The sequence below is a fragment of the Ochotona princeps genome, chromosome 2 (assembly GCF_030435755.1).
Source record: "Ochotona princeps isolate mOchPri1 chromosome 2, mOchPri1.hap1, whole genome shotgun sequence".
NCBI classification, from domain to species: domain Eukaryota; kingdom Metazoa; phylum Chordata; class Mammalia; order Lagomorpha; family Ochotonidae; genus Ochotona; species Ochotona princeps.
Genome location: NC_080833.1, coordinates 61,649,455 through 61,672,955, shown reverse-complemented (window position 1 = coordinate 61,672,955; position 23,501 = coordinate 61,649,455). Strand labels below are relative to the sequence as shown.

Below are 23,501 nucleotides of genomic sequence, written 5' to 3'. Positions count from 1 at the left end.
CTAATTCTCTTGGCATTTATATGTGCTAGGAAATATCTGACACTTGATGCATATTAAGTCATTTAACACACCGTCATATGTGCACAGAAACAATAAGGTAAGTAATAATATAAAGTGTTTTTAAAATGAGGAAATTGAGGCCTAGAGAGGGTAAAAACTTTTCCCTAAGTACACACTAGTGCTAGAAATTTGAGGGGATGAAATATGAATCTTCCTTCAGAATTCACAATCTTTATTACTAAACCATCCTCTCTTTCCACTGACCAAAATTTTTGCATAAAATGGGAAAATGTTCAGGAATATTTAGGGAGAAAACGGTCATGAAACAGTATTTGCACCTTGAGTTATAAAGCCATAACTTAAATCTCTACTACGTGGTTATGTTTTCATTCTTTGATGAACATGTTTTTGGGCTATAATTAATAATGCTACTATGAATATGCATGTACACGTTTTTAGGTGGCTTGTGTTATACCTAAGAATGAAAATAGTGATCTCTTATTTATGTCTCCTATGAATGGATTAGCTTTCAAGAGAGCAAGTTTTTATTAAATGATAATTCAGCTTCTCCCTGATTTTGATACTCCACACTCCCACACATGTGTTCCTTTCATGTGCCTCGGATCAATCATGGGATGCAGCCACAGGGCTCTCGCAAGTCCTCAGTGCTGTTCTGTTTAGATTTACTGCTTCCAAAGTTGTGAACCAAGTAAGGTTATGTAGTAAGTACTGAGACTGTTATTTTGTGTTAGTAGCACCAAAGAGAGTAAATCAGGGATGCTTCCAGTCAAATAATGTAGGTTCATGCTTGAGGCTACACATATAGTTTGGTGACCTGAGCCAATGTATAGTAAAAATAATGGAATAATTGAAGAGTTATCACTATACTGTATGTGTTTTGCTGTTCACTAAACAAAAGTACGTAATTACAAAGCATTTTTTAAATCTGAATCAACTCTATTGGAAACATTACACTAAGAATAAAAAGCTGATTACAAAAAAAGAACACATATTGTGTTCAGACAATTGTACACATATTGTGTACAGACAATTACAAAAATGGGATAAAAATGTACAAAAATGAAGACTATAGTGATGATTATTTAAGTAAACAGTGGGGAGTGGGTGAGACTGAAAACTTTAAACTATGGAGCTTCCTCTTGAAGGGAAAAATATTTTTGACATAGTTAAGGGAGTTTGAAAAAAGCATTTTATTACACAAGATAAACTATGTCACAGATGAAATTTATCCAAACAAAGCTACTAATAAAAGTGTAACGTAAAAAATGTTAGAGCTAAGTAACAACCTAAAAGGATGGATTACATGCAACATGGCGACAGAATATTTTACTGAGCTTGGTCTTCGATACAATGCAAGTCTGAATAGGTAGTGCATTTTTCTAGCACTTATACTCTAAGCTTCTATGAACCACATCGAAAAGTTAATTTCGGGTCAGATGGACTGAGAGCATTGCAGCATTGTGAGCAGGAGCTGACTCTGATGCCATTCTGCCCTGAACACCTGCCGTACCAATTCTTAGTTCTGTCACCCTGAACGAGTTAATTTTCTTGTTCTTCTGTTTTCTCATCTGAGGAAAACGAAAACATCTTGAATAAGGGCTAGGTCAGTGAATATGACTGTTAAAAGGTTATCATTTCAAAATACTGTATTTTTCTATTTTTTCTCAAATTTCAAATGAAGTTCACAAGTTATTATTATTTTCTATTCATCAGATTGAAGGAAGATCTGATAACACTTCAGTATAAACCCATGAGTACCTTGTGCATGAGAAAGAGAGAAACCATGCTTTTAAATATTGAACACTCTTTTGTGCCTGTGGGGAGAAAACTAAAACCAAAGAAATCAGAGAGAGTCAGAACCTTCTTTGTAAACAGAGGTCTTGACTCATTTAGATGATTTAGTTAAGAATGAGCTGGAACTGCATCAATTGCATTTCCTTGAAGACAGAAATAAATTTCAAAATAACTGGGAAGCATTTTGAAGCAGTGTTTGGATAAGTGTTTGCAACCTGAAAATGGGATAAGAAAGAATAGAATACATTCAGATATTAAACCAATGATCTCACTTGCACAAAATCTATATGAAAGTATAGTTTTCTGTGAAAAATAAAACACTCCACAACCTTCTTACATTAAAAATTGCATCACCTGTTTGCTGTATGTTTTTACTGTTTTCTGTCTCTATAGCTATCTATAGCTACAGATCACCAATTTGCCCCATGATGATTGTGGAAACTATTTCATGAATCACCAAAGAGTGTGACTTCTGACTTGCATGCAAATATAAAGATTTTTAATAGGAATTAGTTAATTGTATTTCACTTCATGTGCTTATTGTATGCTTCTCTACATACATTAATATCTACATGGATAAATAAAGCATAGTGCATGGAATACAAAGTTATTATTGGCTCAATTATTTTGGCATTCGTTATGTATGAAGTAATGGTTGAGTTTCACATACTAGCATAATCTATTTCTTTTCCAAATAACTTTTTCTTATGATTTATATGGATAAGATCTGATTCAGCAAAAAGTATAAAGAGTCACTAGGAGTAATTGTTATTATATTTATATGATGTTATTTTATTTATATTATTATTTTAATTGCATGATTTATATGTTATTTATATGATTGGAAAATACATGATCAGGTTTAAGTCACATTCACTAGAAAAATCTTTTAATATTCTTGATTTTGAGTTGCATTACTGATAAAACTGAGTTTGCTAGCATTTCTTACTGGAGAAACTAAAGACAAATGTGTGTGAATGATAAAGCACTACTAAATGTTAGCTAGCAAAATGCTATTTTCCATGCCTGAATAATGGAGCCTCTGGATGCAAAGAGAAATCAGTGTGTTCTTATTGATTGGGACAAAATCATGCGTCTTACATAGAGCAGCTTATGTGTATGTTGTGATAGATGGATAAACCATGCAGAGATAAGAATTGAGATTTAAGACAATAAGTATTTTCCTCCTTTTCAAAATGCAGCACAAATTTGAGCATAAAATTGTAGTCAGTGTGTCTAGGAGTTTGCAGGACCCCCCCCCTTTTTTTTCTAATATTGAAAGATACAGCTGCCTAGTCAATGTGAATTTTATTGTAAGACTGTTTAACAGAATTGACAATTGTGGGAGGACAAAAACACTGGAGAAGCTAATGGAAGGTTTGCATTTGCGGAGACAAAAAGGCCTGTCAGATTCAGCATCAGCTACTGTTTCACAGCAAAAAGGTGAACAATGAAAGGTAGTGACTACTGATGAAAGAGAACGCCCACTGATACATTACCAACTGTCCCTGCTCATTAAGACAGTAAAAATATAAAAGTGTAACAGCATCTACATTTTTGCCTTAGTAAGAAAATTCTGTATGTATATTTTACTCAATTTTATATGTACATTGTACTCAATCTTTCTGCATCATTTGATACAGAGGAACTTTCGTAACTTTCCTAATTGTGAAACTATCACATTGTCATTACCCTTATACCTCTCTGATCAGTCTCTCTTTGTCTCATTCAATCGCTACTTAGCATTTACTTAATTCTTTGCGGATATTCTTGGGGCAGTATTTGGACTATCCAGTATACTCATTGTATCACTTTCAGCTACTGTTATGAGTTTGATTTATCTCTCTTTATAATTTCTAAAATCATATATTAAATCCAAATCAATGAAGACACTAAATGCAAGTGGTGCATTTCTCAGTTTAAATTGAAAATTTAGATGTCTTTAAAAAAAGTGGAAAATTCTGGAAGCAATGCCATGACTTTATTAGTATGCTAGAATTCACAACAAAAACTGTGGTCAAGGAAATCATCATTATCACATTACTGATCACATTTTTAATTTTTCTTCTGCCTAAAAATTTTCAATGGCTCCTTGTTTCCTCTGAAGGAAAAAAATTTCCTTTAAAAACTGAAAACATTTGTATTTTGTTATTGTACATGACAACATGTCTATGTGTCATCCACAGACAACTAAAATAATTGCTATTCATTGAATTAAATATTTTCTACAAAATTCCTCTAAGTTGAGTCAAACTCTAAACAACAGGGTTAGCCTATGGAGAGTCTTGATCTTTTCAAAAGATATTATGGTATTGATTCTCCCTATATGTGCCTAGCTTGGTCTGTCCTTTCCATTTATGAAAATGATCCCTGTTTTTTTTAGTCTCTAATTTGTATTCATCTTTGGAGTCAAGTTCAACTTGAAACCGTCTATTTCCCTATCATTTTATTCATGTGATTCTCTAATTCTAATGAACTTCTAACGTGGCAAATAAATGGGTTAATAGATATTCAGGGTCACATCCTTGTTGGAATGAGAAACGAGGAGGTTTCCTTAGTAGTGTGTAAAATGAAACTTCTGCTGAGACTGTGCTGCTAGCAAGACCAAAGTGCCATCTCACTCTTAGTTTCTAGTATTAGCTTCAGAAGGGTAAGAAGAGGTTGCAAATGACTCTCTTTAATTTTTGTTTTATCAAGAGAAAACTAGACAGAGTTAAAATTCTGTGGCCTTCTGAAGGGTTTTATCCCCACACTCTTGTTAGCTGTCATTCTGCTCACCTGGATTCTGCTAAAGACACCACTGCTACCATTTGCTCTGGTCTTTGTCTCCTGAAAATCAAATTCTGGACTATTGCAGTGAGAGGTTTCTGACTTAACAAATATCACTTTGCTCATCGAAATTGTACTCATGAAAATTCTTTCCTGTAAGAACCAAGGTTGTTTGCATCCCTTATTTCGCATTCCCGTAACACTAACATTTCAAATTGTTTGTTGACATTTTATGCTATCTAATTATATGTCTCATCATTCCTAATTGTCCAGCTCAGTCTCAGGTTTGACTCTTTCCTAGTCCTTACATGGAGCTATATTTCTACTTTACTATTGCATTGCTTACATATTTTTCCTGAACATTCATTCTCAGATACAATGGTTGTGATGAAAATTTGTATTTTCTTATATTGTATTACAAACCAAGTAATAAAATAAAACAATATTTATGGATCAGTGAAAATGGGATAACATGACATATGATAAAATATTTATTATAATTAGTTTTGAAATAAATTATCCAAAAAATTCACATTTTGAATAGGATGCTTTCAGATAGCTTTTAAGATATAATCTTTTTTTCTGTTTTTTGCTTTTCTGGAACTTTTCTTTTTTTTTTTCTTTTTATTGATTGCATTGCATTAAGTGACACAGTTTTATAGGCACTGGAATTCTCCCCTCAAGCCCTCCCCCCATGGTGGATTCCTCCACCTTGCTGCATTACCACAGCTCAAACTCAGTTGAGATTCTTTCATTGGAAGCATTTACCAAGCATAAAGTCCAGCATTTTATTGTCCAGATAAGTTCAACGGTTTCTTGGGGAGACCATCTCCGGTCTGAAGGTAGAGCTGGCAGAGTATCATCCCAATCAATTAAAACCCCTGACATAACATCAGTAACAATTTATAACGTTATGGAATTAATTGACATGGTATTGAGTAACCAATATGTTTTTTAAAAATGCAAGTTCTGGGCCCGGTGGCGTGGCCTAGCAGCTTAAGTCCTTGCCTTGAACGCTTTGGTATCCCATATGGGCGCCAGTTCTAATCCCGGCAGTTCCACTTCCCATCCTACTCCCTGCTAGTGGCCTGGGGAAGCAGTCGAGGACGGCCCAAAGCCTTGGGACACTGCACCCACGTGGGAGACGCGGAAGAGGTTCTTGGTTCCTGGCTTCGGATCAGCGCAGCACCGGACATTGCGCTCACTTAGGGAGTGAAACATCAGACCGAAGATCTTCCTCTCTGTCTCTCCTCGTCTCTGTATATCTGACTATAGTAAAATATTTATTTTATTACAAAGTCAGATATACAGAGAGGAAGAGAGACAGAGAGGAAGATCTTCCATCCAATGATTCACTCCCCAAGTGAGCCACAACGGCTGGTGCGCACCGATCCGAAGCCGGGAACCAGGAACCTCCTCCGGGTCTCCCACGTGGGTGCAGGGTCCCAGTGCTCTGGGCCGTCCTCGACTGCTTTCCCAGGCCACAAGCAGAGAGCTGGATGGGAAGTGGAGCTGCCGGGATCAGAACCGGCGCCCATATGGGATCCCGGGGCGTCGAAGGCAAGGACTTTAGCCGCCAGGCCACGCCGCTGGGCCCAGTACTGTATAATATTCTTTAGTATCTAATCATTAATGTACATAGTCCATTATATAAGAAGAATATAAATGTTTATTTATCTCCCCTAACAAAAGACTTTGGCTAAACTAAAAGCCTCTTTCTCTCAATTGCCTCCTAACCTAACTCAGAGTAGATAAATAAACCTTTGCTCTCTTTATTATCTTTATGTGTATCTTTTTTTGCCAAAGATAATCTATAAATGTCTTTAAATATTGTGTATCAACTAGTGAGAAAAATAAGAAAACTCATGAAGCACTGCAAAGAAGATGGGAGGCTTAGAATTATTAGGGTAAAGTTGATTTTAAGACTCGGAACATTAGTAAACTGTAATCTTCATCATAATGATTTGCAAAGCCAGAAAAGGCCTTTAAAACGCTATGTGATATAACTTATGGCCATGGATCTCTGTCACTTTTTTGTGACAACTCCACTGTAACAATTTTGCCTCAATAATGTGCCTCAGACATATCCAGGTTTTTATCCTTCAAGGTCCTTGCATGTGGTATTCCTTAATCCCAAAATGTTCTGCTCTTCTCTTGCAAAACAAAACAAAGCAAATAAAACAAAACAAAGAAACAAAAACAGCCAATATGATCCCACTGGCCCAAAGCCCCCATGACCTTACACATGTAACGAATATTGAAGTTTCTGTATCTAGGCAGTCTCCACTACTTCTCTCCTAACTGCTTTAATGCCAGTAAATGTAACTCCGAACCAATACTTTGGAGCTTTAAGCTGGGTCTACTGTGTTGAGATGAGACACATGATAAACCCAAAGGACTCTACCACCTAGCCTATCATCACAGATTGAGCCTCTAAATATTCTAGGTCCAGTTAGGGAAGGGGACCCAGTATGATTCAACTTAATCAAGTATACTGAAAAAAACATATCAATCTAACTCTTCAACATCAGTCATAAATGAAAGAGTCAACGCTACAACAGGAAAAAAAAAAAAGCAGGTAACAGTTGATGATATTCCAGTTTGCATGACTGCAGATTACTCAACACAAGCTTGACAGGCCAAGAAGACTGGGATAAGGCTTCTAGTACTGAAGGAAAACAAAGACATGCCAAGATTACTGTCTCCTGAAAAGCTAATCTTCAGCTGTCAGGGTAAGATACAGAATACAGACATTCTCAGAAAAATAAAAGTTGAGAGAATTTATTATCAACAGACTTGTCCTATAATAAATGCTAAAGGGATTTTTTTCATCTGAAAGGGATGATAAATAAGGAAATATTCGAGGAGAGAAAACACACTTTTTAAAGTAAGTATACTAACAATTTAGTAGGGCATAACATTTTAAGCAATGTGCACAAGTAATTTATATTTTTATTGTGAAGACCAGAAAACTAGGAACAGTGTCTATTCACTGTTTTACCAGACTGGCACTGAGTATCAAAACATCCCTATGTTTTCTAGATGTTTGCCCAAGATCATCAGAGAGAGCAGCTCTTAATTACCCAGATAGCCACTAGATCACACAATCATCAAGTGAAGTGCTGTGCAATTTTGGGATGCACACTACACCCATATGACTGACAGTAAATAATGTTGAAGTGAGTCTGTCTCACTTGGATATAAGTCTTTGTTTAAAACTGGAGAGTTAAGAGACTACACCTTCAGGCACTTGTCCTGGGATGGGGACTATTAGGATGTGCCCAGTGTTAGACCCAACAGAAGCCCAAATACAGTCCTGCCACTCCTTGCTGACAACTTGAGGATTAGAATTGTATCTACAAATCACATTGAATCTGTTAAAGGTAGTTAAAAATCAAAACACATATACACATAAAAATGAAACACATCGAGACAAAATAAAAACTCATGAATGGCAAAATAATTCAGTTAAGGACTGGGCAAAAATCACAAACAGGTACTTTGCAAACAATGCAAAGGATGAGATACAAACGACCACCAGACACATGATAAAATTCTCAGGATCACTAGCCATCAAGATAATGTCAATAAAAACCACAATGAGGTTTTACCTCATCTCAGAGAGAATGGTTCTTACTCAAAAATTTTTTAAAAAATGCTGATGAGAATATAGGAGAAAGAGTACTCTAATACACTGTTGGTGGGAATATGAACCAGTGCAACCACTATAGAGGACAGTAGGAAGATTTCTCAGAGATCTAAAAATAGATCTATCTTATAAGTCAATCCTGAGAATTTATCCAAACAGAATGAAATCACGATAACACTAAGTTGTTTGTACACCCATTTTTGCTGCAACTCAATATACAGGTAGCTAAGTGAAGGGATTTAGCCAGATGTTCATAAATGGATGATTGAATTATAAAAATTCAGTATATACATTGCAAGATACTACTCAGCCATAAAAAAATAGAAATTTAAATAATACTGTCTTTTAAAATAAAATGGGTGCAATTGGAAAGCATTATTTTCAACAAAATAAAGCAGTGTCAGAAATACAAATGACATATTTTTTCTGATATTTGGAAGCTACTATAGGGAATGGTGGTGGAGGATGCTTTCTGGTTGCCTAGTTACAGAGAATCCAAAAACCCAGTGTGCAGCTGGAACCTTGGAACAAAGGCTGTGTGGCTCTGTACGACTTAGACTTTTATTTTAATATGCCTCATACCGAGATTGAAGTCTAAGTGCTGATGTAAACTTTTTCCCCTTGAGTCAAGTGGGATGTGTTCCTTTCCTCACTGAGCTATATAAGCTGAGGGAGGGTGATGGAAGCACCTATTCCCTGCTGTTTTTGAATGTGAGTTTCCATCTTACTTTAAAATCAGATATTGTGGAATCTCACTTGGCTTCCATAGCTTCTCTGAGTGTGAGCTGGTGAGTTCTAGACGATGCCTCTGAGGTGGTCACTGAAGCCCCGTAGCCGGCTGCCATTTTGCTTTACTATCATGTAGATAGATTATTTAAAATGGTGCAGATTTATCCTTTCTCATTATTCTAGGTTCTGTTTGTGTTTCTCTCTCTTATTTGTATAGTGCTCGCTACTAAACACCATCATATGTCTTTTGGTCTCCGTCTTTTTGGTAATTTACAACTGAACCACACAAAAATGGGAGTATTTTCCGTCATTTTTGCTACTGTCATCCCAACACCTGAACACAATATGGAGCTTAAAAGGTATTTAGCAGGCCCGGTGGCGTGGCCTAGCAGCTAAAGTCCTCGCCTTGAACACGCCAGGATCCCATATGGGCGCCGGTTCTAATCCCGGCAGCTCCACTTCCCATCCAGCTCCCTGCTTGTGGCCTGGGAAAGCAGTCGAGGACGGCCCAAAGATTTGGGATTCTGCCCCCGTGTGGGAGACCTGGAGGAAGCTCCTGGTTCCTGGCTCTGGATCAGTGCAGCACCGGCCGTTGCGTTCACTTGGGGAGTGAATCATTGGACAGAAGATCTTTCTGTCTATCTCTCCTCCTCTTCTCTGCATATCTGACTTTGTAATAAAAATAAATCTTTTTAAAAAAGGTATTTAGCAAGTATTTACACAAGTAATGCATAAATGGATGCATGAATGAATGATCTCCCAATTAGTCCGTATTCTGAATTAAGCAATCAGCAAATTATATGTATTTTTTTAATTTAACTATTGCAATAGGACTGCCAGTACTACTCCTTTATAAATCAAGTAAAATAGAGATGCCATGAGATTAAATGACTTCCTCAAGGACAATAGTTAACGTTGTGAACACTAGATATTTATTCTAAAACCTGTATCTTAAAAATATATATACATATATATATATATATTTATTTATTTATTTGATAGATAAGCTGGCAGAAGAGGAAAGGCATTCTCTCTGTTTCACTAGATAGCTAAGGAAATAATCAAAGAATAAACAAGGAAAAATGTGCCAATACAATGAAATTAGGAAATGTCCTTAAGCTTAACCAAGTGTAGGCTGCTGGGGGCCGAGAAGCCCTCCCCTAGAGAATATAGTTACAGGATTCACCTTTAATTTGGACAATAACCTTTCATTGTAAATGGACAAGGGGAAATACATGAATAGTCACTGAGATAATTGAATTATGTTATATTATATACATGAATATAATTGAAATATAGTATATTAAAACATTTGTCCTGATAATTGTGCAGAAACTTAAATGCAAATGTAGGAAAGTTCTTTTTAAGCATAACATTATTTTTTAAAACACAGGGAAATGCTCTAAGCTTGAGAAAATTAAAGTGTTAGCATCAAGATATTATAAGCTAAGTGAAAAATTGAAGAAATAGTCACAACACATAATAGCAACAAGTGGTTTAAATATTTAACATACAATGACCTCACATAAGTGAATAAAATACTGAGATTCTATCATTCAACTAATATCTATGTTCAATCACATATATATTAGTTATGTTTGATTATACTCTTAAATAAAGGAACTGAATTAGCTTCAAAAGCGTATTATATATGGCTAAGCTTTACCTCAAAAGAAAAGGGCACATTTAATGGTTGAAAAATGAACTAACTCTTAGAATCTCAAAAGCTAGAATTTGAAAATAGTTGAGAAAAATAATCCATTGGTAGTTTACTTCTTTTCACAGATGTTAAAGGTGTGACTTACCTCCAGGTGACCAGTTAAGGTAGCTATGTGAAGGGCCGTGAGGCCACCATACCCCACTTGCTGTATATCAGCTCCACTGTGAAGCAGAGAAGTGATCAATTCTGCACTATCCTGGAAGGAAACACATCTTTAGTGTTACTTTTCTACTAATAGCAGGTTCAAAAGCTGTGCAACAGGATGTATTGATTCCTGACTGTCAGCCAGTTCATGCGCTCAAAGAAAACTCAAGTGTGATTTCTGGCAGAAGAGTACATTAGATATAAGAGAGAGGCTCAGACTGTTGAAACGTCAGACCAAATGATAGAATTCTGCAATTTCAATCAATCTTCCACCACTCAATTGTGAAAGGCAGAAAGGACATTTACCTATGGTGAAGCTCGTGCAAACTCAGATCAATCTTCTACAGAGCTCTCCAATAAATAGACTTTCTCCAGAAATGAACGCACAATCCCAGAGAGGTCAGAAGTTTATAGGACTAGTTTGTTGTTTTATTTTAGTTTTTAGAGATGCAAAGAAATGCAACATCTACAAAGAATATGACAGGTGACAGACCACATTTCACCCTGCACTGGATGATGCACATGAAAGTCAATTCTGAAGTCACTGCAGGTGAGGTTTCTTGGGGACTCCCCATTGGATCACAGGACTCCTACTTTGGCCACTGGCAAAATTACAGGCTGTGTAGTCCAACCTTGGAGTGCATGTATTTGCTGATGCTTGTGCAGTGGGAAGCCTGCCAGAAGCACACAGAGAACATAATGGCCAGATCATCTAGGCCAGTACGGGACGTCCACTGCCTCCTCATAGGATGGAAAGAAGAATGGTTAGACCATTTTCCTGGCCAAGCTTTAAAATACATTCGTGAATCTGTGGATGCAGTTATGTGGACTTTGCCAATAGACCTTAGAAAGATTTTCTCAACCCCGGAGCAGCAAAACCAACAACTTCTCAGAACTATCAAAATCACCCACATAGCACCTTGAGAACGCTCTTCCCCACACCAAATTCTTTCAGGAATCGTCAAAGGACCATTTCCCCGTCCCCAAGTGCTGATGTTGTTCCATCAAAGCAAGCAGAGTCCCTCTTCCCACCCTCCCCTGTGGACATAGCAGAGGCGGAAAAAAAAGACAGAAACATGTGTCCCACCCCACTTGCTCCATGCCTGACGCTCCCCATCCTAATCAGAGGCCCACGTGGGCATGCATCCTTCTCAACTATGCAAAGAAAATTAAAAGCATTTTTAATAGAATATGGAACAAATTATAGCTCAGTGGACTGGTAGGTCTTTTATAATATGTACTATCATGGATTCTAGGCATAGTTAATTGGTAGTATATTTTTGACTCATTTGACTGGTGAAAATCTTAGAACCATTATTTGAGTCTTCAAGTTTGAAAATTTTATGCAACAAAGTAACTTCGTTTCCTCATGCTATTTTTTGTGCTGTATTCATTTTGAAGTGGTGTGAAGTATGAAAGTGTATTAATAGAAGCTAACAAGCTAAGATGCATTGAATTTCATTATGTAGATAACTGTATTAGTTCAGGAATAGGTTTTGTAATAAAGGGTTACTGATCAAAATGGAAACAAATACTACTCTTTTATAAATTTATAAAATCATTATCTAAGTCATTTTATAATCAGAACATTCAAAAGAATGATGTGGAAGATCACATATTCAAAAAACCATGTATGGGAAGGGGACACAAAGTTCTCAATGTACAATATAGTCCCTTAAAGGGAAATTTCAAACCACAATTTTTTTACACTTGATCTATCAATACATCAACTGGCAAGAAACTAAATTTTTTAATGAATCTAGCATGAAATTCATGAGTTAGATGAACATAATTTCAAAAATTATGTAATTATTCCATTAAAAAGCAAAACTGGTTTCCTTTCCTTTTTCCTCCCTCCCGTTCCCTTCACTTTCTTCTTTTCCTTTGTTTTACTTTCTTTTCCTTTTTTTCTCCTTTCTCCTTTCCATTTTCTTCTTCTTTCCTTCTTTTTCCTCTTTTAAGAAATTACTTGCTCAGGGGCTGACCAATCTCGCTCGCTCTCTCTCTAAGTATTTATTTATTTAAACAGTTACAAAAAGAGAGAAGGAACTTTCCCATCCACTGGTTAACTCCACAAAATGGCTAAAAGGGGTAGGTAGGAATGAGCCAGGTAAAAGCTGGGTGCTTAGAACTCCAATGGGTTCTTTTGCCTGGGTTGCAGTGCATCAAACACTTGAGCTATCTTCTGCTGCTTTCCAAAATGGATTAACAGCAAGCTGGGTTGGAAGTAGGGCAGCCAGTATTCTATGGATCATGAGAGGGATCCACAGGATGAGAACAGAGACTTCTAAATCAGGACAGGTAAGCCCTATGCCCCTAATCAGCAAGAAGTAACTAAAAGTGATGTGATAGATCTACACTATTTTACGACCCTTAGGATTCAGAGTTGAAAATGTCTGAGGATGGAATGAAATATGCATCTATGTAACGAACTCAGGCTTTTGAATTGCGGGGCATACATCTCCCACTTTATATAAATCCCATCTGTAAACAAATGACCTGCCCCCTTCCAGCCTGTCCTCTGGCTTCCCCACCCCTATGGACCTGGGGGTGATTTCATGTAACCACTCCCCTTCCCAAGCACATATGTAGTCTGGAAACAGAGAGGGTTCTCTCTCTCTCTACTCTCTCAAGCTTCTAAATTGTCAGTGTATTCTGATGTCTCCAGCATCTGAACCTGGAAATCAGGAACTTCAGTGGGCAAATATTAGTCTTTTTATCTTGATTGCTGTTTCACTTTTTCTACAAAGAAATTCTTAGTTCGAGTTGAGTTGACTGAGAATCAACATTATTATTACTGTGTTTTTTAAAGAAACTGCTACTAGATATAAGGCCATAAAGGATCACAACAGGAAACCGAGGAGCAGAAAGGGGAAAGGAGTTAGCCAGACTCAAACAGCAACTCCAGAAACGTAGAGCTGACTCTCCGCTTCTATTGCACTCCAATCCTGTTCTGTTCTCGAGCTGGCTTTTGATGACTTTGATTCTGTATGACATGTCAACATGAACTTCAATAATCTCGTGAATCTAAACTAGGGCTGTTGCCTAAAAAAAGAAAATCAAATTGCTAGTCTCATGGAACAATGCTTTACTGAATATTTGTGACTTGAAAGACACACAAACTAAACATACTAGAAAATATATTGCAGCATGAAGCAACAATGACTATAAGATAAAACAGAAAAACAATAAGTGACTACTTTCAAGGTGCTAATCAGAGAACACCTGACTGAATAAATTTTGAAGTGAATGATAAATGCCAAACAGGAAGAATTCAATCCACAATTTCAAAGATAAGCATTAAAGGACAATGGAGGGGCCCAGCACGATAGCATAGTGGTTAAGGTCCTCGTCTTGAAGGCGCTGGGATTCCTTATGGGCACCAGTTCTAATCCCAGTGGCCACGCTTTCCATCCAGTTCCTGCCTGTGGGCTAGGAAAGCAGTCGAGGATGGGCCAAAGCCTTGGGATCCTGCACCTTCGTGGGAGACCTTAATGAAGCTCCTGGCTTCTGGCTCCTGGCTTCAGATTGGCGCAGCACCGGCCATTGTGGCCACTTGGGGAGTGAATCATCGGACAGAAGATCTTCCTCTCTGTCTCTCCTCCTTACTGTATATCTGACTGCAATAAAAACAAATACATAAATCTTAAAAAAAAAAAAAAGGACAATGGATGGATGATCCTCAGAGCGGGTGTAGCTGCTGATGCTGGTATTTCACCTGGTGATTCACTTCCTGCTAATGCACCTGGAAAGACAGAAAATAGTACCATTTCCAAGGCCCCTGTAACTGTATGGAAAAACTGGGATGGAGTTCAGGCTCCTGCCTTTGTCTAGGAATAAATCAGCAAGTAGAAAATGCATCTATCAATTTTTCTTTCTTTTCTTTTCTTTTCTTTTCTTTTCTTTCTTTTCTTTCTTTCTTTCTTTCTTTCTTTCTTTCTTTCTTTCTTTCTTTCTTTCTTTCTCTTTCTCTTCCCCTCCCTTCTCATTTCTGTCTTTCTTCTTTCCCCCTTTTCCTTCTCATTCTCCCCCTATTCTGATTTTCAAATAAAACAATAAATGTTTCAAATGACAACAAACAGGTAGTACAAATATTGGAAGATTAGAAACAAATGCTCTGTGAATGGTTATAAATCAGAATATGCAAGTGAAGCTCGGGTTGGAACTCTGAAGCCATGCTGTGGGGTGCTAGCTTATATGACTCTGTGAACTGAGGCAACCTTTAGAACTATTTTTTGCTAATTTTCTTGGTTATGTATAAGGGAAATAGTAACTGTATCTACACTGTAACTGTTGTGATAATTCCTACAAAAATTTAAAGGCATCTAGCATAGGAATACTGAACATAAATTATGGGACACAGGAGTGTAGGCTCAGTATAACCCTTGAAAGAAACTCCCAAATAGCATGGCAATTTGATTCAACCATCTAGTCCCTCATTTTCCTTCCTATTTTCATCTTCTCAATAAAGTTACTTCCTTTGCTTCACTGGATAACTGTTGAAACGATCAAAGGATAAGGATGGCAAACTGTCCCAAGAGCTTCATAATTAAGAAATAATTCACAGGCATTTAACATTTTCTTCACCAATAACTTTCATTTTAAAAAAGTTTTATTAGTTTTATTTGAAAGCCAGAACTACCTAAAGAGAGGTAAAGACAGAGTTCTTCCATCCAGTGGTTTCACTCCCCAGTGGTTGCTATGGCTAGAGCTGAGCAGTTCTGAAGTGCAGAGCCAGGAACTACTTACAGGTTTCCCATGTGGTTGCATGGCCCATTCTCTGCTGCTATGGATCCAGAGTGAAGCACTAGACAGACACAACTACCCATATGTAATACTGGCACCACAGTTGGAAGGTTAGCATGCTGCACCACATGAAAACCCTATGACCTTTCATTTTTAGTAGACAGGAAAAAAGACACAAGTGGTCTCAGATAAACATGAAAAAATGACATTAAATCTTTCTTTGTGGCAGATGGGCAGAAATTCAAATGTAGAGAAGGATGAAAAGTCTTTTTAAGTGTAACATCATTTTAAAAAATACAGGGAAAATATAATAAGTTTCAGCAACTGAAATTGTTAAAACCATAATACCACGGAATAAGTGACAAATTGGAGTAATATTCACAGCATCTAAAGCTGACAAGTGATTTAATATGTGAAGTACTTATATAAATCAACAGAAGATGGATACTGTTTTCTTTAGCAAATATTTATTAGTAAATGTCTACCTACAAATATTGAACTAAGCCAAGTTAAAATAAAGTGTATATAAATCATGGCATATATGAAATATCCCTTTCTTCGGCAGATACAGACAAAATACATTACTCTTATGTTTAATATCTTTTTATTTCCGCCTCACTTAGTAAACATTTGAAGACTTTAACAGAAAATATTTCATAACACATTCGTTTAAGCATGTCATTCTAGCTACATATTAATTATTCTTTTATATCTTGGTTGGATCTCTAAAGTTTGCCCTCTGGTTGATTTTAATACTATACTGGATACTATCAAAACAGAACTCGAATCTTGCCAAACTATGCTTAAAAGAACAACACCCAAGCACTATTATTTAAAATTTGTTCATAATGAGCAAGTTACTATGACAAAAATATTGCTAAGCCTATTTTATAGCTTGTAATAGACTCAACAGAGTTGAAGCACTTGTTGAATAATTGGTACATGTTAAAATGGACAATGAACAAATCCAGTCAAAGGCTTAGAAAGTCCAACTTCTTACTTTTCACAGAGATTTAATGGATTCTTCCTTAGTTCGACTTAGGCAAAAACTTTAGATGACATATTTGTGTTGAGCTTAATTTTCAAACTCCAAATATTTCTCCCATACTCTATAGGAGTTTGTGATTCTAATGAAATAATTTTTAAAGTTAGCAATTTAATACATATTTCCTGAAAATGCATTTTGTGTAAGATATAAATACTAGACAATTTTTGAGTGTTATTAATCTGCTTTCATCAATGGCTTTTACTTTATGATAAGAGATGTATTTAATGATATTTTTGAAGCATAGTTTCTTAAGAAAACAGAGAATTATGTTCTGGGAAACTGACACCTTTCCTTCTGTGAACTTGTTTCAACCAAACACACAATTTTTTGTTGTTGTTCAGTGAGATACATAGGAGCATTCTAATGTGAGAGACAAGTAAGTTCAAAAGGAGTCTATTCATTTTCAAAATAACTCATTCATTTGAAAGGCAGAATTACAGAAATACAGGAAAAAATGGAGACAATGAGAGAGAGCAAAATTATTTCATCCACTGTTTCACTCCTCACATGACTACTATAACCATGTCTGACTCAGGCCACCGCTAGGATCTTGGAACTCCATTTGAGTTTCCAACATACGGGTAGAGGCGCAAACATCTGGACCATTTTCTACATTCCCAAGTGCACCAGACATTATCTGGTGTGGAAGTGCAGCAGCCAGAATAAGAAGTGGGGTTTATTTGGGATGTCATCAGCATTGGTGCCAGCTGAACTGTATGTGTCACTTTATGCTGTCGGGCAGATTAGATCTCCTAAAACATTAGTAATGGTAACTCCAACTTGAGACTACCATAAATTTCTTAAAATGGCATTTAATATCTTGCTTTGTGTTATCATTGATAAAATCATATTATTTTGCAAGTTATGTCAGGGAACATAAATCCACTATTGCCATGTTATACAAATTTTCAAAAACACCAATTTTTTGTCAATTCAACTTAAGAATTAAAAGTAAACTGAGTCTGTTTGATGTCCAGACACTTTATAACTGTAAAAAGGCATATCCTGGGTGGCAAGCAACATTTTAATCTTCTATTTGGATATGAGATTTGTATCTTTTTCTCATGATTCTTGTGGGTTTTCCTTCACACGGTTCAGACAAGGCCACATCGATTTTTTTTAATGTTATTTGTTTGAAACTGCTCTTAGAGCCCTGAGTTACCAATGTAAACACTGTGATTAATCTGAGGCAGCTATGATCTAGCAAAGTGGAAACCACATGGAAAGAATACTTAATACAGAAAAGCTGTCCAATCAGCTTACCTGACAAGGTTTAGTCTTACACTCACTCTAGTAAAGCAACAGAATGTACAAACTCCAGATAATTCAAACTCCTTAATATTTGATGTCTTGGGGGAGATTAAAAACATTGTATAGCAGGAGCAGGCTATCTCCACTGTGTCCTATCCAGATTTTAAAAATGAGGATTAAACTAATACAACACTTGCAGAATTAGAGAGAAATAAACTTAAAGTTATTTGTTGTGCCTCAGTAAAAAACTACAATATTTCATATTAGAAAATAAAGAAAAAGGATAACAAAAATTTCAAAACCTGCAGCATGATTATATTTAAATAATTATTATTTATGTGTATTTTCCTTCTATTGTTTTGCTTAAAATGTACATTCATGAAAATAGTTGAAATATAGAGTAGTGCAGAAAAATAAATTATTATTTGTGTTTTTGGACTACTTCTTACATTTAGGATATTTGTTAGTAGCCTTTAAGTTGTGATTTTTTTTGTTAGTTCAATGCATGATGTCAGTCTTACAGATTTTTGTGAAAAAAAATTTAGCCAAATTATACTATAATGAATTCAAAATAATATAAATATATTTTATTATCAATTATAAACACTGCATCATACTACTTACAGAATTAGGTCTTGTCTATTTTTCACTTATTATGACATCACGAGAATTTTCTCTTGTTACTGTAGAAATATAAGTTTATTTATACACTGCATTTTTATTAGTGTTCTACATTAATACAGAATTCCAAAATGCTCTAAAATGAAATAATGTTTATTTCAAAAACATTAAATACATAAATACAAAAGATTTTCAGAAAGTTCATGCAAAATACATGAATTTCATCTTTTGCAACCAAATAAACTTAATTTTTAATGAGTAGTTAGAATAAGATGGTAAGTAATTTAGCTTGACTCCTTCCTTGCCTTAATGATATTTATTACTGCTATCAGATATTACAAATGGATCATTGGAGAATACACATATGGTTTTATCTTCACAGTATTTTTTTTACTAAAACATGAATGAATGATCAGTATCTACATATAAAGAAGCCTAATATGATTGATAGTTTTCTGAAAGTTTGGACAATAATGCCTATATTATTATTTGCATTTGATTATCTTAGAGCTGCATAGCATCATTTTTGAATACATATAAGATTGTGATTTCCTAATTTAAGGAAAATATGGAGATACTATCAGTCATTAGAGTATCAAACACAATTTAATGAATTTCTGGATGCCAAACAGTAGACTTGAGAAATTCCTAAGCCAAACATGGGAGAAGTCAGGATAGGCTCCCCCAAAATACTGTTGTTTAATGTAAACAGAATAAACTAAAATTTTAACCTCTTTTTATTGATAATACACTACTCCAAAAAGAGGTTACAATATATTTGGTTACTAAGAAACATGTGCATAAAGCAGTCTCATAGTTCCAAATTAGGGGTATAATTTTTTTCCAATTCCTTAAATGTGCAATCTAGCATTTTTTTTTACCTTTAAAAACATTTTACTTTGTTTTATGACATAGTTCCATAGGTTCTGGGGTTATCTGTGCCCTTTGCCTTATTCCCCCCCATTGATTTCCCCTCTAGTTTTACAATGCATGTCCTTCAAGAATGGTCACAAGTCCATCATGCTGTTATTGAAGTGTTTTCCAAAATGCAGGCATGGACACTGTCAGAGAATCCCTCATCTGACTATTAGGATGTATTCAATTCTTTCACTAGGAGTCCATATTCAGTGTGTATACATAGAGACAAAATGGAATAGTATTAAAAAGTTCTTAAAAAGACACCATTAGTTCATCCTTCAAAGAATTGTTTACTGCTTTCTGAATAAACTCCCATTTTGGAAAATGCAGTATTTAACCTGGATACTTTATATGTTCAAATAAAAAGTAAAATTGGATTGTAAAATAATAAATTCAACAACTTTATAAATAAAAATATTAAATTTTGTAATCTAATCAGCTTTTATTCATTAGAGGTTTTGACCTTTTGCACGAAATCAGAAGTCTCAGATTTTTCCCTAAAATCTGTGCTTCATGGGCCCGGTGGCGTGGTCTAGCAGCTAAAGTCCTCGCCTTGAAAGCCCCGGGATCCCATATGGGCGCTGGTTCTAATCCCAGCAGCCCCACTTCCCATCCAGCTCCCTGCTTGTGGCCTGGGAAAGCAGTCGAGGATGGCCCAATGCATTGGAACCCTGCACCCGTGTGGGAGACCCGGAAGAGGTTCCAGGTTCCCGGCATGAGATCGGCACGCACTGGCCCATTGCGGCTCACTTGGGGAGTGAATCATCGGATGGAAGATCTTCCTCTCTGTCTCTCCTCCTCTCTGTATATCTGGCTGTAATAAAATAAATAAATCTTTTAAAAAAAAAGAATCTGTGCTTCATGTTTGGAATTCAGTTTAAATGTTATTTTTAAAATGGTGTTCTAAAAAGAAATGTAAATATGACAGAAAACTTTAAAGAAGATTCATCATATGCAAGAAAAATATCAGATATTCTTTTATATTTATTTATAAAATATGTAGTTTACAATATTTAAAATATAATTTGATATTGGTGATCACAGTTCATTTATCAGTTAGTCATATATCATATACAATAACAAAATAATAAATAAATAAATATTGGAATTCTGAATAGTGTGGTCTGAAAATCAGCTTTCCTTTTTATTTTTTAAAACATTTTTATTACATGGAAATATGATACAGATCATGAGTGCCAAAGTAACTGGGGTTATACATCTTAATATCAAATTTTATCTGAATCAACTTTTATGAAATTGGCAGATATATTTAAAGGACTCTTATGAAAAATCTTATAAAGGAGCTCCTGAAAAAAATTGATGAAAAATTCAGATTATGTAAAAAATATCTGTGTATTTAAAAATATTTTACATCAATTAAATTGTCTTTCAACTTCATTTTCTACGAACTTTTGAAGTAACCTCTTATTTGCTACTAATTTAAGAAGCAACCAGTAATGGAACAGATGTCATTTTTCTTTCTCCTATTTGTAGTTTGTAATTTTTGCATACCAAATTTCCAACATAATTATATTTTTAAATAAAATTGTCAAAAAGAAAAACATGACAAATCAAAAAAATGCACTTATGAGTCATCAAAGCAAAAAGCCTGAAATTATATACTAAATTCAATTATACTCCACAGAAATGAAAACTAGACATAATGAAGTGTACAATTCGCCAATGAAATAGTGCCAAACAATAGAAAGCGGAGAAGTGGCCTTTGAACTTGAATTAAAGTAAATACAAATAACCAGAATTGAAGAACATGGAAAAAGAAAACCAACATAATGAAAATTTTAGTGATTTGTTGAGATTGTCAAATGAAATAACACATATATTTTCCAAAAACAGTCAATAATATTAGGAGGTGGTGTGAAATGTGTTGAGGATTTATTTTATAATCAGAAGAGCATTTATTGGCAAGGCATTTATTAGCTCATTGCTGTGGGGTAGCGAGCTAATCCTCTGCTCATATGCAAGCATCTCATAGTGCCTGTTCTAGTCCCAGCTGCTCCATTTCTGATCAGACTCCCTGCTCATAACCTGGGAAAGCAGCTGCAATACAGGGGTAGTTATTGATGTAACCAATAGTGAGGTGTCAATATTATTTTATTCATTCTATGTATGTGAGGAATAAAATTAGGTTCAATAGCAATATTTAAAGAAAGGTTGACAACAAATGACAAGAGAGCATAGTTTTTTCCCAATTCACTGCCAAATAGTTCAGAAAAGGAAAATAATAACGAAACTGAGACAATACGTAAGCAATTAATGACTCTGGATCAGGGGGGTTACAGAAGTTAGACAATACTTACACAATTTTTGGGATTTTGGTAAATTTAAATAATATTCTAACTGTAAGGATAAATAAACTGGGATACCAATATATATTATGTCTTTATTATAGCAGTCCCATCAAGGGATAATTAGAGCCAGATTTATTGAATGGTAGTAAATAGCTACTTCATGTTTTTGTGAATTTAAGGTAAAATGCTAACTTGATTTTCACCATTATTAATAAACACAGTAGTTATGCCCTTTATTGTGATTTTTAAAGAATTTTTGCTGTCTTTCCCAATACTCTATGTATTTAAACTTGCTATGAAAAAGTTACAGCACAAGTACCCTTTTGTACTATATATAATAAGATAGAGCAAACAGGGTCCAGCGCAGTAGCCCTGTGGCTAAAGTCCCCACCTTGCGTGCACAGTGATCCCGGATGGTCACTGGTTTGTATTCTGGCTGCTCTGCTTCCCTCAGCTCCCTGCCTGTGGTCTGGGAAAACAGTGAGGGTGGCCCAAAGCCTTGGGACCCTGCACCCGCGTGGGAAGCCCTTAAGAAGCTTCTGGATCCTGGCTTGGAATTGGGTCTGGCCTTTGCTGCCACCTGGTGAATGATCCAGCTGAGAGAAGAACTTTCTGTAAATACGACCTTCCAATTAAAAAAAAAAAAAAATCTAAAAAAGAGAGACAGAGAGAGCAAAGGGAACTCTAAAAATAAAATTTGGGCGTTTAAAAACAGAAAAGGGAGAAATACACTGTCTAACATTTGTGGCACCAATCATTCAGAATCCAATATCTGTCTCATGTTAAACCTCAGTCAAGTGAACAGATGCAGTAGGTGCTCCTAGTCAGAAGTCATAGTTTCACATATCGATTGGACTGTCCATCACTGGCTAACTATTCCTTGGAGCCAGTCCAGTTTCACATCATACCTTTATAAGAAAACCTAGATTCAAATGCTGTCTCCTATACCCTGAACTCAGCCTGCATATGAGTTTAGCGGGCTGCTGGTCAGGTATTAAAAAACGAATTTATTATTTAATTCTGGCTTCCTTCCATAGGAATCAGAACTGATTGTTATTGACTGAGCATCAAAAATGGAATAGCTTCTCATATTTCTACTGAGTCTTACTAACGTGAATCATGGGAAGTTGTGAGCTTGTTGCCCAATGAATTTTGAGAAGACTAGGGAGGCATGTAGAGCAGACAGATCAGAACCAAGAAAACACCTGTGGTTCTCTTGCATGCATGGACAGTAACACTGAAATAAATGTGCTGTGGCACAGTGGGTAAAGCAACCACCTGTAGTAAAGGCATCTCCTCTGGGTGCCAGTTGAACTTGTGTTTGCTTCAGTTCTGATGGAGATCTCCTCCAAAGCCCCTGGGAGAGCAGCAGAAGCCCCTGCACCTGGAAAAATCTCCAGGATCCTGGTTTTGGAACAACTAGTCTAACTGTACCCACTGCCTGGGAATGAACTAGAAAACAGAATATTGAAGATTATCTCTCTCTCTTCCTGCAACTCTTTCAAATAAATAAAGAAATCTTATCTAAAAACTGAAATAAAAGCCTGTCACAAACTCACATAAATTGAAAACGAACAAAAATATGCAATATAATCATGAGTCTAGGGGTTCTGAGTCAACTGTACTTAATTCTAATCACTGTATATTAAGTAAATACCTAGCTTTAATCTCCCATCCTTTTTCTATAAAATACACGTCATAACATTATTTTAATGGTCTAACCTCATTACATTATTTTAATGGTCTAACAAGTATACTCACTACATTTAGCCATGAATATAG

At 35.8% G+C, this 23,501-nt stretch overlaps 1 protein-coding gene across 3 annotated transcripts in view; it reads right to left on the bottom strand.

The window, feature by feature from the left end:
- TNNI3K (TNNI3 interacting kinase) overlaps positions 1 to 23,501 on the bottom strand; it is a 281,015-nt gene that overhangs the window by 245,122 nt on the left and 12,392 nt on the right. For all 3 annotated transcript variants that reach the window (XR_009244475.1, XM_058658087.1, XM_058658095.1), the window contains exon 5: positions 10,768 to 10,878. Coding sequence is in view for 2 of the 3 variants with exons in the window: in XM_058658087.1 (XP_058514070.1) it covers positions 10,768 to 10,878 (111 nt within the window). In the remaining variant the exon portion in view is untranslated. The remainder of the gene's footprint in view (positions 1 to 10,767; positions 10,879 to 23,501) is intronic.